This window comes from Cupressus sempervirens, chromosome 7 (genome assembly GCF_028749045.1).
Source record: "Cupressus sempervirens isolate cs-2001-9-10 chromosome 7, ASM2874904v1, whole genome shotgun sequence".
In the NCBI taxonomy this organism is placed as follows: domain Eukaryota; kingdom Viridiplantae; phylum Streptophyta; class Pinopsida; order Cupressales; family Cupressaceae; genus Cupressus; species Cupressus sempervirens.
The window spans coordinates 165,832,953-165,848,287 of record NC_143124.1 but is presented as its reverse complement, the minus strand read 5'-3'; the positions used below and the strand labels follow the sequence as shown (position 1 = coordinate 165,848,287).

At 35.0% G+C, this 15,335-nt stretch overlaps 1 protein-coding gene across 4 annotated transcripts in view; it reads right to left on the bottom strand.

The window, feature by feature from the left end:
* The window catches only part of NIG (NSP (nuclear shuttle protein)-interacting GTPase), a 45,669-nt gene that overhangs the window by 15,355 nt on the left and 14,979 nt on the right, over nucleotides 1-15,335 (bottom strand). For all 4 annotated transcript variants that reach the window (XM_089790964.1, XM_089790966.1, XM_089790963.1 and 1 more), the window contains exon 12: nucleotides 3,898-4,042. In XM_089790964.1, coding sequence (XP_089647090.1) covers nucleotides 3,898-4,042 — 145 coding nt within the window. The remainder of the gene's footprint in view (nucleotides 1-3,897; nucleotides 4,043-15,335) is intronic.

Here is a 15,335-nt window from a genome sequence, read left to right as displayed (position 1 = left end):
TTCAATAGTAGGTTGTCTGGATTCTGAATCAACAAATTGTTTTACATCATTTTCTTCAAGAATCATCATGATTCTGAATTTTCAAGCATTGAAGTGTTCGTTCCCATCAAACTTGTCCTCGGGTCCGATTGTGTATGCCATTGAAGATAGGAGAATGATGCTAGGTATATATCAAGTCTGATTATTTAATTTGCAGAGCCAAGGTTCGACCACCAAAGCTCTGAAACCATGTAAAGTTTCTGCAAAATTTTGTTATGAATCAGACTTAGATTGTACCTTTACTATGCTTGTTGTAGATAATCTTCAATATACAGTCTTGAATGAATGGAGAAATATAATTCTGGAAATGTTTTTAACTTCTACAAGTCGTCTTAGGGCAGTATTGATTAAGGAGCAGACTTCTATTATTTGAAGTCTGTACAAAAATGAGTTGGAAAGGTTCGAGCTTACAACTTTGACATTGAGCATATGAAATGGGCAAACAATTTAGCAAATGCCTTGTCACGACAACCACACTTAAACTCTCTACAAGCATCACATCAAACTAGAAGATACATATAATTACTAAATAATAAATATGTCATAGACCCACAAACCAATGATATCCTCAAACAAAATTTGCCAAATAAGGAACACAAAGTAGTAGAACTCTGTCTATATAAGAATAGGATATTCCTTGTGCCCAAGTTAATAATGAAAGGCAAGATCACCAAATACCATAATTACCCTTAGTTGGCAACCAAGGATATTGCAAAATCTACAAGCCAATAAGGAAACAATACTCTTGGAAGGGCCTCGAGAAGGATGTTCTTAGGCATGTACAATAATGTATTACTAGTCCAAGAAGCAAGTTCAACAAAAACACCCAGCAAGTCTTCTACAACCTTTACCAAATCCAAATGAAAAATGGGAAAGCATCTCAATAGCCTTCATAATGGGATAGCCCACAATTCAAGGAAAGGATTGTATATATGTAATAGTAGATTGTCTCGCCAAGTACACATGCTTTGTAGCAATATCTACTGAGTATCGAGCTCCAGAAATAGCCAAGGTTTTCTTCAAAGAAATATTTAGACTACATAGCCTTCCAAGAACAAACAAAGATTCATTAAACAGAGGGTGGAGGGATACTTACGAGATTATGTCACAAGCCAACAGAATGTATATAGATAGAATGGTTGCACCTTGGTGAATATTTCTACAATAACATGTCAATCAAGGTGCCCCCACTTGGGGCATTATAAGGTTATGAAGCAACCTCTTTTGGTAGAATTAAGGTTATGAAGCAACCTCTTTTGGTAATTCAATTCTACAAGAAATTTGAGCAAAATCCATAATGTATCAAATCTCAATAAGGAATTAGAGCAACATGTTATGCCCCCTATGGAATTACCTCCACTAGAAAACTTATTTTTGAGCCAAAAACCATTCTTAATGTATAAGTGAAGAAATAGAGGAATAAGACTATTTCAAAATTATTGGTGAAGTGCAAGGGTCTACCCTTAAAAGATGCAACTTAGGGAAGGAGAAGTCTTCAATCATCCAAACCTGAAAATGCTTGAGTAAAAGCAAACTTGAGAAGGCCGGCTGTCATAACCTCATTATTAACATATTAACCACCGAGCCTGGTCTACAAGGCCTTTTACGATTAGTAATCACCACTCGTTAATAGTAATTGGATAGTAATAAAACAGCAATAGAAGTAATCTTTGTCAGATGCTATTGTAAGGACATACGCTCATCCATCGTGACAAAAAATAGTTCGTTCTTCAGGAAGAATGCATAACTCTTATCTAATGTCTCGTGGAGGTCCTTCAAAATAATTTAGATCTTTGCAGCTGTCATGCCGGGTGGCACTTGTGGTAGCTGATCATCAGTAACTGAAAGCTAGGTAAGCATATCTCTTGGTTGTGATCATCCAACTTCTGTATCTTCTCCAGCTCCAGTAGGATGAGACCGTTTACCCAAAAAAAACTCAACACAATGACACTCAAAGATAGTCATCATCTGCTGCTTCCATGTGTTGTAACTTTTGTCGTTCTGTCATTGATTGCCATCCAACATTATGTTGATCAATGACGCCATTTGCACACTTTTTGAGGCACATAAAATGAGTAACTACTGAAGAGGCAGCAAATAAATATAGAAATCTCAAGGCACAAACCCCAATGCAGAAACAAATGGCAGATTCATGTACAGACTTCAAAAAATATGAAATACAACTGGCACAAATCCTAAAATGCAAACCTAGGAAATTCTCACAAAGGCCCAAAAATCTTCTCAAAAATACCCACAGAAAATGTAGGTTAAATTTAAATCTGACAAAAAATATGGGATTTTGTCAAAAAGCGTAACCGGTTGAAAATAAAAACTTTGGTCTGCAAAAAATGATGGAAATCAAAAGTCAGCCAGAGAACAAAAGATTGCGAATTTTGAAGAAAGCCATAGTCATCAAAATCAGCATGGTTCGGACAAAAAAATACGAAAATAGAAACAACAACAGAGGCCCGAAAATCTCCAAATCAAGAGTGAATTGCAAGAAAATCTTGCTCAGAAAAACCCAGGTGACAAAGAGATGCCATCACAGGAAAAAATCTTCATGTTGTAGAGGATTTTCATGCTTGGAGAAGAAACACAGAGGCATACAAATACCGTCAAAGATTCAAAATAACGACTCCACCAAAACAGACGTAATCATTTTTTCAAGAGCTAGAGAGTTTGCTAGGAGGCATGTATGGGTTCTTTGGAACACTTTATTCTCACAAACGAGTAAAGAAAAAAAATTTGGTTCCACGTGGAGGTCTAAACCGTGACAGTTGGCACAATTATTCACAGGCCTGGTATTCCTCTTGTGAATTAAAACCAACTCAACTGTCCACAAGAGAAACGCCAACAAGTAGAAACAAGACTTAACAATTCATAATAACTCATTCATTTTGTAGACCAAGAATAACACAATTACCCACAATTATAAACATGCAAACTATGGATAGAAATGATAATAAGCCTACTACCTCTAATGCCCCCAACCTCAAATAAACCTACCTAGCTCAAGATAATAATAAACCTCCTACCTCTGATGCCTCCAACATCAAACATAAAGCTCTTGTAAGTCTTTAAGCTGATAAATCTTACACTTGCTGTTGTGTTCAACATCAGCTTCATAATCATTTTTAAAATGTTGCCTTTCATGTCGTATGACACATGAAGCATAACTTCAAAGTTCAAACAACTAATTCTTGGTTTGGATGAGGAAGCAGCAAATTTTCCTGATTTTGACACCCAGCATCTGTGATTTTGATGCATATTCCATATGGATTCACCCAGGTATGGCCCAAACAAATCCAATAAGAACCCAAGGTGCCTAGACTGCTTCCAGGGCAAGGTAAACCCCATGCTGTCCTGGATCGAAAAAAAAACCCATAACAAGGATAACATAATTGCAAAATAGGAGATAAAACTCAAGAAACAATAACTTTGCCAGAGACTGCATGGCTATTCTCTAGCTGATAAATCGAAAACAAAGTTAGAAACCTCAAATCATGATAAACAAACTCTGAGGAATTGACATCTCACAGATTTTGTCTAGGAATCACCCTATGGATAAAATAAGGTTTTGATTTGAATTTCCTGGAGTCCATGTTACAGATGCTTTAAACCCAAACCTAAAAAAAGCCTAAATTTTCAAAAAAATATTTCATTGATTTTGGAAGCATGCACTGCTTTTGTTGAACAAATATTCAAACAAAGGTGCAAAATCCAAAGGCCAAGACCAACTATGACCTTCTATCTAACTCCAATCTTTTGAGAATTATATAAGTTACAGTTCAGCCCATATCTGCTACCTTAATAGTGAAATAAAACTAAAAGTTCACCAACAACGAGGAGATTATTTACCTGGAGCAGACATCGGATAAGGAACTTGTGGTTGTGAAGGTGGAATCCACTGGCCATTAAGAGTTCCTAAAGCAGGCGTAGGTCCTGCGGTTGGAAGCACGCCATAATTTGGCAAAGCTGCTTGCATTGATCCCATACTTGGAAACTGTACAATAATTTCAACCACCAAACTATTTTAGCCCAGAGGCATGGTGAATCTCAATGTTTAAAATAAAAATATCAAATAAACTTTACTCAACTTTCAACAAGTGATTAAACAACCATGAAATCCAAACAAAGATTAAGACATTATGCTCATGTTTCCAATAGAGAAGGGCATAGAAGCGTAAGACTATTAACAAAGTCAATAATAATGAGGTAATGAAATAATTTTGATACTATATCAAATTTGTGTTAGACACCCATGTAAATTTCGAACGACCCCAATTCTAGTAATTGTCCAAAAACAAGAAGATGGTCCCTATTAATTATTAGGAAGTTAACAAGATTATTAGCAATCATGCCTCTGAATGTTCAATGATGAACATTGAAATTGGGAATATTATGCATATGCAAGAGCTCAGATGATTACATCCAACAATAGCAACAAATTTCAGGGAGGAGAAAATGGAGTTGAGCTGAGATGGCCATTCATGGACACCTTGATGATTTAGTGTGAGAAATCCTCAAACAACTAAAGATATATATACATCAATGTCATACAGGCACACATATCATTGGAGGGGACTCCCCATTACACCAAAAATACCTACAAAATAATCATCCATGCTATTAAAGCAGAGATAAAAAATGATAGATAACAGAAATCGTTTTCCATGCAGAAAACGGCATTCAACAAGATGTTTTGAATGACTTATTGTCCTTGGGCAACCGTTGCAAATTTCAAAATTACCATTTTGATTGCTTACAGTGGAGTGATTTTTAGATTGCTCTGAAGCTTTGTTTCCAGCATTTGTAGGCAACAAATAAGATCTGGAATTTTAACAATTCATTTTGTTGTTCAGTAATGGTTTTCTGAGTTCTCTCATATTAAATGCCAAAGAATTTATCTGTGCACACAATGTGAACAGAATGTCATTAACACAGTTGTAGGGATTTTTAGTTTTTCTTTTGTACCACCAACATCATCAGCCTGGAAAAAACCTTGTCTCATATAAAATGGCAAAACTTAAACAAAACATGCAGTAATTTGAGAGTTTTGTGACATTTATTGAGTGCCCCTAATAATGGCTTAAAAAACTGTCCTTGAAACAGAATTGTTTTTTATATATTGGCAAGTTAAAAACAAATAAAGCCTTTACACTCAATTAAGGACAAACCAACAAAAGGAATTTGTTAAAGTAATAATCACCATATTTATGAACTAAGATTTTGAGATTTTGAGATAAAGACCTCTCATAAAACATCAACCTCGTATAAATCACACAGAATAGTCATAGTTCTTGTGGTAGCCAATTCTATGTATGAAATAAAATCAATTTTAAATAAGTAAATTGTGTTCCCCGGTTTGTTATCCTGGCCGTGCACCCTCACTGAATGGGTTCACTCAGATATGCCCTAGGTACATCTGAGTTGTATTCGGGGCTAACTGAGTTGCAAGGGCTGTGTCCTTGGGAAACCCAAGCACATTCAGGCATACCTGGGTGAAGCAGCAGTAAGAAATGTTTTGCTTAAAATTTTTAAATGATCTTTAAAAACTAGAACCCAATACGTGAAAAGAGAACCTAAAAAGTACCCTATAATCATAAACACTATCCTTCCAAACTTGGAAATCAACTTTCCAGAATTCCTTAATTTTCATTGGTCAATGCCATTAGTTTTAGTGTTTAAGGTTTGCAGAGGGATTTTTCCATGTACTATGGTCATCAATAACTTGCATGCTAAGTTTAGACTACTATACATTACAAACATAGCTTTGAGCAGACTGAACAATAAAAATGGTGGGGGAACACATCCCACACTAGAATCGAAGTATGGTGCCCCTCAGAAGGGTGCACGGTCAAATCCCCTAGCAAATCAAACCACCATTCATGAAGTGTGAGGTAACTGCCCCTGGCACATATACAAGGCAGGGAAAGGGGCAAAGCCCCTAACACTAAGCAAAAGTCAAGGCCTTCAAAACTATACAAATCTTAAGAATAAATGTCACTTCCACAATTCTATAACTGTTTGCAACACCAAGTCCTACCATTCTAAAACTTAAGTGATTTAAAATTCAGTTAGAAAGCATTTTTATAGTGTGTTTGGGGTTTAAATATCCATTAGGGTTTAAACTTGGCAAAAAAGGTTAAAAATAATTTGCTTCCATTGCATGGCTGCAAGATATGTCCCCTCCAAGTCCCCACATCCTGAAAATGCAAGATTTTTTCTCTAGTTTTTGGTGGTGGGGGGATTCTTTTTGCATTTTTTGTGGTGAGGGGAGGTCTCCCCATGGTTCACTAGTTGTCACTAGCTCAATTTGATAATGCAAACCCTTGGCATACAATCAAATGAATCAAAGAAAATCTACAAATACTAAGGAGATTCCAACATTTCCGACCAATAATTATGTCACAAGGTGAAGTTGTCTAAGTTACTGAAAATTCAATGTATTTATAAAATTAATTAATGTTTTTTTCTAAAGTTTTAAACATATTATCCACTTTCTATTTGCTTTTGAGCTTTTTTACAACATATTTGTTTGTTGAGACCCCATTTGCATCTCACACAATCATTTTCAAATGACTTGTGAAGTTTTGAAGGTTTGAGAAGCATTGAGTGTCGCGGTGATCGACAAGCTTTAGTTGTATGGAGAAATCACATTCAAAGGGGGCCCAAAGGGTCAAAGAATTTGTCACAGATGATAATTCCTAAGCTCCTGTGAATGATCTTGAACTTCCTCAAGCCCATGACCAAAAAAAATAAAGGTCACAATAGCAACTAGACAGAATGGCGCCCAAAAATATTTTCCAAATAGCTGCACAGAATCATTATTGATTGCTAGAACATGATGACCACAGCCTTGCCCTTCCCAAGTCCAGACAGACACGGTATTGGGTGAGTTTGCTAAATAAATGACTTCAAGAAATCAGTCATTTAACACTCATCAAAACAATGTAGTAAACACGTTCATATATGTAGTAGTCCCATGGCCAAGGCCCTATTTGTATACAAAGTTCTATCAAAAGTATGCGTTCATAGAGGATGATATAAAGTCCACTTTTTAAGTCCTTTGGTTCAACACCTAGCACTCAAAAGTAAAGTTTCAGCTAAATACTTATCACTTAATCAGACTTTTAATCCAGTCTTATATGCTGAGAATGATCTTCTAGGTAGTATGAATATTGATGAAATTAGTGCTTATTATAATACAGATACAATACTGAATATTTAACCTTTTATTGTGATAGAGAATCTCAGATATAAATTGCAGGATATAAAATGCTTATAGGAGCAGACTGTTGTAACTATGTGTCCTATAATCTGCATTTACAACCTACTTATATATCCTTTCTAAAGGGTATGTCCCTCAAGGGACATAACCCTTACTAACTTGGCACCTATAGGAGAGATATATATATCATTAAATGCCAACATTAGAGATATATTTCTATTAAGAGGAAGTACTGTCTGTACTGTCAGACCTGTAGGTTTATCTTGGTTAATATTCTTAACACTCCCTCTTAACCTGATAATCCTACAGAGAGATATTATATCTAGCAACACCAATACAGATGAATAAGCAAGAATTAATACTCTAGATCTGTCTGTCTCTTCTTAGTATGTGGTATCATAGAACACATGATACAAAGTCATATTACTAAACCTGTGATATGACAAATCACTGCCACTAGTGATATTATACAGGATAAATTTGAAGAGTAATCTCTTCATTTATCCAAGTTATGATTTCATAGAAACTGGTATTTCCATATCACAACATTATCCTGAATTTTAAGTTCTACCAGAATACAGGATAAACCCGGAGAATACTAAGATTCTTCCTTTATCCAATTTGTGACCCATAAACATAGCAATGTCAACATCACAATATGATCTTGAACTCATCTAGAGTTACGGCAGAACTCTACTATTTAACACATTATCTAAGAGATCGTCACCTCTCATAATGTTTTATACAAGTGTTCATTATTTTCAGAGATCGTCACCTCTTAAAATAATGAATACAAATAGCCTGACAAAATAAAACTATTTTATTAATAATCAAGAGAGTACAAATGGATTACAACTCAACCATACCAAGTCTCCTCCTTTAGTGTTCTATCTTCACTCTAGATAGAGGTTTGGTGAATATGTCTGTTGTCTGATCTGCAGTGCAAATGTATTCCAATTTTACAGAATTCATGTCTACCATATCTCTTACATAATGGTAAGGAATTTCAATATGCTTGGACCTATCATGGAAAACTAGATTCACTAAGAGCTTGATGGAACTCTGATTATCACAATGAATAATGGTGGGATTCATAGCTTGCCCAAATAATCCCACAAGTAACTTCCTCAGCCATACCGCTTCTCGAGAGGCCATCGTTGTTGCAATGTATTCAGCTTTTGTTGAACTCTGTGCTACTAAAGACTGGTTTCTACATATCCAAGATATCATTGCTGATCCCAAACTGAAACAGCATCCTGAAGTACTTTTCCTGTCTTTAACACTTTCACCCCAATCTGAATCAATGAATCCATGTAAGTCTAAAGCAACTGTCTCATATTTGAGTCCGAGATTAAGAGTTCCTCGTAAGTATCTCATAATGTGTTTAACTACTACTACGTGAATCTCCTTCAGTTCACACATAAACTGACTTAAGGCATTAACTGCATAGCAAATATCTAGTCTTGTATTTACTAAGTACATAAGAGACCCGATCATCTGTCTGTAGAGAGTAGAATCTATAGATGGTGATTTTGCAACTGCTTCCTTAAGTTTATGTAAATTAGTCTCCATTGGAGAAGACATAGGTTTGCAATTCCACATTCCAAATTTCTTTAAAATATCTGATGTATACTTCCCTTGATTTAGTATGATACTGTCAGAATTCTGTCGTACTTCCAATCCTAGGAAGTAATGAAGGAGTCCCAAATCTTTCATCTCAAATTCTCTTGTTAGATCTTTCTTGCATTGATCTATGAGATGATCATCACCTATTATTAGTAGATCATCAACATACAGTATCAAAATTACCATAATATCATCTTTATCTATTTTATAATATAAATTTGGATTAGTTTCATTCTTGGAGAATCCTAAGCTGGTGAGATACTTATCAACTCTTTCGTACCAAGCCCTGTGAGCCTGTTTAAGCCCATAGAGAGCTTTCTTGAGCCTGCAAATAAAAGCGTTAGGATCATGAGTTTCAAATCCTTTGGGTTGCTCCAGATATACTTCTTCTGAAATCTTTCCATTTAGAAATGTCGTTTTCACATCCATCTAATTTACCTTCCATCCCTTTGATGCGGCAATTGCTAAGACTGCTCTTACGGAGGTATATCTGGCAACAGGAGCAAAGGTTTCTTCATAATCAATCCCTTCTTTCTGAGAAAATCCTCTGACTACAAATCTGGCTTTATACTTCTCAATACTACCGTCAACAGCATGCTTTATTTTAAATATCCACTTGGAAGAAACAACAGATTTTCCTTTAGGTCTTGGAGCAATTTCCCAAACATCATTTTTCATGATAGATTGGTATTCTTCTGTCATAGCTTCTTTCCAAGCTGTATGTTTAATAACATCAGAGGGATTGGTTGGCTCTATTTTGGATAAATCACTTATGTTAGTTGTATAACTAGAGAATCTTTTAGGTCTTTTGCTTTCTTTGACTGTTTCAGAAGGTGCGGCAAAGTCTTGAGCTGCTTCAACTGTTTTAATGGTCTAAAGTGGTCTTTTCTTTGAATTTTCTCCCTCTGGGACCCAATTTCACTATTTCTTTCAGAACTAGATAAAGGAGAAGGTTCATCAAAACTTTTGGCTCTTTTGAATGCAAAATCTTCTTCAAAGATTACATCTCTACTAAGTTCAATAGTTTTCTGTCTAGGTATGAAAATCCTATATGCTTTAGAAGTTTCACTATAACCTACAAAAATACCTTTCCTCCTAGAGGGTTCTAACTTTGTTCTCTTTTCTTTTGGAACATGGATATATACAGGACATCCAAAAATTCTAAGATGACTTATATTGGGCTTAACTTTAGTAAATACTTCTTCAGGTGTTTTAACTTTAAAATAGGAGTGAGGACTTTTGTTTTGAATATATACAGCAGTACAAGAGGCTTCTGCCCAAAGATAATATTCTAGGTTTTGGTCAAAAATAATAGCCCTAGCAGCTTCTATAATTGTCCTATTCTTTCTTTCTGCTACCTCGTTTTGCTATGGGTTATAAGGAACAGTGTACTCCCTCTTAATCCCTGATTCTTTACAAAACCTTTTAAACAAGTCTGAGGTATATTCTCCTTTGTTATCAGTTCTAAGGGCTTTAATTTTATGTCCTGAAAAAATTTCAGTTAATGCTTTGAATTCTTTAAATCTTTGTTAGATTTCTCCTGATTTCTTGCATTTTAAAAAGTAAATCCATTTTTCCCTAGAGAAGACATCTATGAACAAGATATAATACCAGAATCCTCCAAGAGAAAGAACAGACATAAGTCCACATAAATCTGAATGAAATAATTCTAGTACATTATTTGTTTTCCTAGTGCTATCATGAAAGGAACCTCTGGTGCTTTTACCTAGAGCACACCCTTTGCAAATCCTAGGGTGGTCTTTATTTTATTTGGGCAATCCAATAACCATCTTTTTCATAATTGATCAAGTTTTAAAATTTAGATGCCCTAATCTTCTGTGCCATATTTCATTTGAATCTTCAGCTTCGTGGACTAGGGCTTGAATGGATCGACTAGATTCTATATTCAATTCATACAAATATCCCTTTCTTTAACCAATTAACTTTGCTTTCTTGATGGAAGAGTTCTTAGCCCAAGTTAATACTTTGCCATCCATGAATGTAACATTGTGTCCATCATCTTCAAATGTTGTAATTGAGATTAGGTTTCTTTTAATCCCTAGTACATAGAGTACACCTTTAAGAAGAAGAGTATTTCCTAATTTTAGTTTAAGAGTACAATTTTCGATTCCTTCAACAGAGTGTGCTGAGTTATCACCAATGGTAACTTCACCATTAACCTTCTCTAATAAAGAATCTAAAGTTTCTTTGTATCCCGTTATATGTCTAGAAGATCCACTATCAATTGCCCATGCTTTATTTGAAATTTCATTTGATAGAGAGGAATACAAAACATAGTTCTCAGGATCATAAGTATCTTCTTCTCTAATGACATTTGTACAATTTGCCTCCTGTTTGGAATTTTCAGGACAATTAGACCTATAGTGTCCAAATTTTTCACATTTGAAACACTTTATTTTAGATAGATCTTTCTTGGGCTTTCCATTCTTTTGATTTCCCTTTTTCTTCTTGAAATGCTTCTTCTTGCCTTTATAGGAGTTTGTGTTTGTTAAATATAGTGAATCTCTAATAGATAAACAATTACAAAATAATGCTTGTAGATAAGTTCTGAATTAAATTATGCAGAATACAAGTGCTTATCTCTAACTGTGACTTGCAGCAAAATCTTTGACAATCTTCCTCCTTCAGCAATGGTTTATGTACTGGATCGCTGTATAACAACAAAGATGAAGGTGATAACAATAATATTACATAATACTGATATTTATCTGCAGGTACTCAGATGCCTTCGATTGATGCTTTTCCTTGCGGCAATGAGCAAGTACATATATAGGTAGTGAAGGACATGACTCAGAAGAGTCATGTCCCTACGTGGCTCTTGCCACGTAGGGACATGCCTCTTTGGAGGCATGTTAGTTACTAATAACTACCCAAAACAAGTTTATAATCCACCATCCAATAACACATCGAGGGCTCGATAGTAATCAACATATGATAAATGCAAAGCACAGGGTATGAAACCCGATACAAGCAAGACATTAAAGTTGTTGATAACATGAAGCCTGACCAATATAAGTTGGTCAACAATATGCGTTCTTTACTGTCAATAATCCTAATGAATGACAGAGGTGTAAGCATACGTATATTTATACATACATTAATATGGATATATGTACGTATACTTATATCTCTGTAGTGCATAGCAGACAGTGGTAGCATAATTCTGATGCTTATATCTCTGTGATGCATAGCAAACAGTAGTATCATAATTTTGATGCTTATATCTCTATGATGCATAGCAAACAGTAGTAACATAGTTCTGATGCGTTTATCTCTGTGGTGCATAGCAAACAGTGGTAACATAAGAGATTCATGTTTTGCTTCTTCTAACGCTAAACATTAACAGTGTTAAGAACGTGGAGTTCTTCATCTTCTACTTTTGGTTTCACTCCTTTCTTTAGTTTTATGGATTCCTCTTGAAGACAATCATTCTTGAGTCTATTAAAGTCCGGGAGCTGATCTCTAGCACTTATTCCTTGTGCGAATGTCTCCCATGAATCTGGCAATCCATCTATAGCCATAAGTGTTAATTTTGTGTCACTAATGATGGTTCCTATGTTTAATAGTTCATCTCTGATGCCGGAAACTCTTAAGAAGTGAGAACTTATCGATTCTCCTTTCTTTATCTGAATGTGATTCAGTTGCCTTTTTAGTGCAAGAACCTTGGTTGCATTGTTTATTTCATAGGCATTTCGTAATGCATTCATCATATCAAAGGCAGTTTGATGTTTTGTAAGCATAGGTACAATATCATTTTTAACTCCATCCAAGATGATTTGAATAGCTTTTCTATTTCCTCTGCTTCAGATAGATTTGTGAGGTTCAACTGGGGGTTGTTTGGATGCTCCATCAATGAATTGTTGTACATTGTTCTCTTCAAGAATCATCATGATTCTGAACTTCCAAGCTTCAAAGTGCTCTTTCCCATCAAACCTGTCCTCGGGTATGATTGTGTAAGCCATGGAAGATAAAAGATTGTTGCTTGATGTGTACAAAGTCTGATTACTGAAAATTAGCAGAGCCTAGGTTCGATTACTAGAGCTCTGATACCATGTAAAGTTTCTGCTATATCCTTATCTCTTAATCAAACTTTTAATCCAGTCTTATATGCTGAGAATGATCTTTCTAAGTAGCATGAATATTGATGAAATTAGTGCTTATTATTATACAGATATAATACTGAATATTTAACCTTTTATTGTGATAGAGAATCTCAAATATAAATTGCAGGATATAAAATGCTTATAAGAGCAGACTGCTATAACTGTTTGTCCTATAATCTGCATTACAACCTACTTATATATCCTTTCTAAAGGGTATGTCCCTCAAGGGACATAACCCTTCCTAACTTGGCAGCTATAGGAGAGATATATATATAATTAAATGCCAACATTAGAGATATATTTCTATTAAGAGGAAGTACGGTCTGTACTGTCAGACCTGTAGGTTTATCTTGGTTAATATTCTTAACATCAAAACCTAAACTTTCTCAAATGATTGTTAATAAAAAATCCTGATATTTTACTTGGTGATTTAATAATTATTATCAAAATTAAATTTATTAAGTGCAATCAAAAATATCCCCCAACATATCTATTATTTGATGTGGTACTGTTACCTTTTCTTTACATCTGCAGCTGTTTAATGCAATGGGTGCCTTTGGTAAATAACTTCTAACCTGACTAACTAGAGGGTTTTTGTCTACAAACTCGGTAAGGAAAACAAAAGGGTTTTCCATCTCAAGCAGTCCATTGTCCACAGGAGGTATAAACATATAAAAAAAATGTATTAGATGATGATTCCTTCTCCCTTTTGATTTCTCTTAACAAAACAAATTGTAATGCACCTTGACTTCTGAAAAAATTTAACTTTAATTTAACTCCATATTTTTTAGTTTAATAACTACTTAATGAAATCAAAGGTACATCTCCTTCTAAATCTAAGTGCTACATTTCATTATTTTGGAGGATTTTTTTCTACCTCTCACAGCACAATATTTCATTAATTACTAATTAGTTGATGACTTATTTGACTTGGTCGGGATTGCATTGGGGTTACTTGTAGCTGAAACAAATCAAGAGACAACACTTGATGCTCCTGATGAAGAGGAATATAAAAATAATTAATTTTTATTTTGCATTGATTCGATTTGACATTCAACTCTGCTGCTCAATATATTCCTCTACTAATTCTCCTACATAAATTTCTGATTGATCATAGTAATTGATATTTGAATAATTCGATGCCAGAATTATCAGTGCTTAAACGTTAATGTTGGAACAATGGATGTCTGAATGTACAATTGATTGAACCAAATGATAATTTATGATGATGATTTTCTGATTGATTGTTTGCTTGGTTTTACAATTGACAATAGCTTTGGATGGGTTCAAGAGTGACATTTATTTGAGTGATGATTTGATGTTTTAGTGAATAACGATTGATAAGTGATCCTTGAATGCTCAGAATGATTTCTCTTTTATACTTCATCAGTGAAAGTGTCACCAGCTTTCATAAGAATTGAGTTGAGTCACCATGGTCCATCTTCCATGCTGCCTTTCAAGAATAATAAATTAGTTTCCAAATTGATTTCACTTGCATGTCCTCTAATTAAACCTACTTCCCTCTATATCCTCCAGTGTGGGGGAGAAGTTGCATCTCTTCATCATAGCTGCCCTTTGCAAGAGTCATAACCTTTCACAGTTACCATTCTGAAAGGAAAAGAATACAACATTTCACAATGTCTACCCTTTGAAATTGTCAATTCCTTATTTACTTATCCCTTCCTTGCTTATGATCTCCTGGGAAATGATCTGTAGTGCCTCTCCCATTTGACTTTTGTAAGTTGTCCTGATGGATGCAACCTTGCTGATCTTTTGTTTTGATAGATCATGATTGTGACCCTGAGTGGTCTACACCGTTGAGGTGTTTGGGTTTATGTTTCTGTATCAGTTGCTTTGATTATGCTTTTGACTGATCTTTGAGATTATGATGTGAATTTTGGTTCATTGAGGTTTGTGCCAGTGGTTACCAAGATCGATGTGGTATCATGAGGTTGTTCCGTGATTACCCTGAGATGTGTGCAGAGATTGCACTGTGTACTATTACCATGCTACACGGGACTAGGTTCCTGTAGCGGTGGTTAGTCATGTTTATGACTGGTTGTTTATATGTCTTAAATGCCTTTTTAATGCAGAGTAATCAATCATTATTAAATGCTTGAGTAATTAGAATGGATTGTTCTTGTTGGATTATTTGGTTATGTACTGCGGACATTTACCTTGTTATATTTCTGATTAGAGAGATATTTGTTACTCATGTTATGTTTACATTTGAGAGGACCCGAGGGTCAGATGCTACACTTTGATTCCAGTATCATGGATTTTAGACTACTATGCTGTTCAGTTAATCATATTGC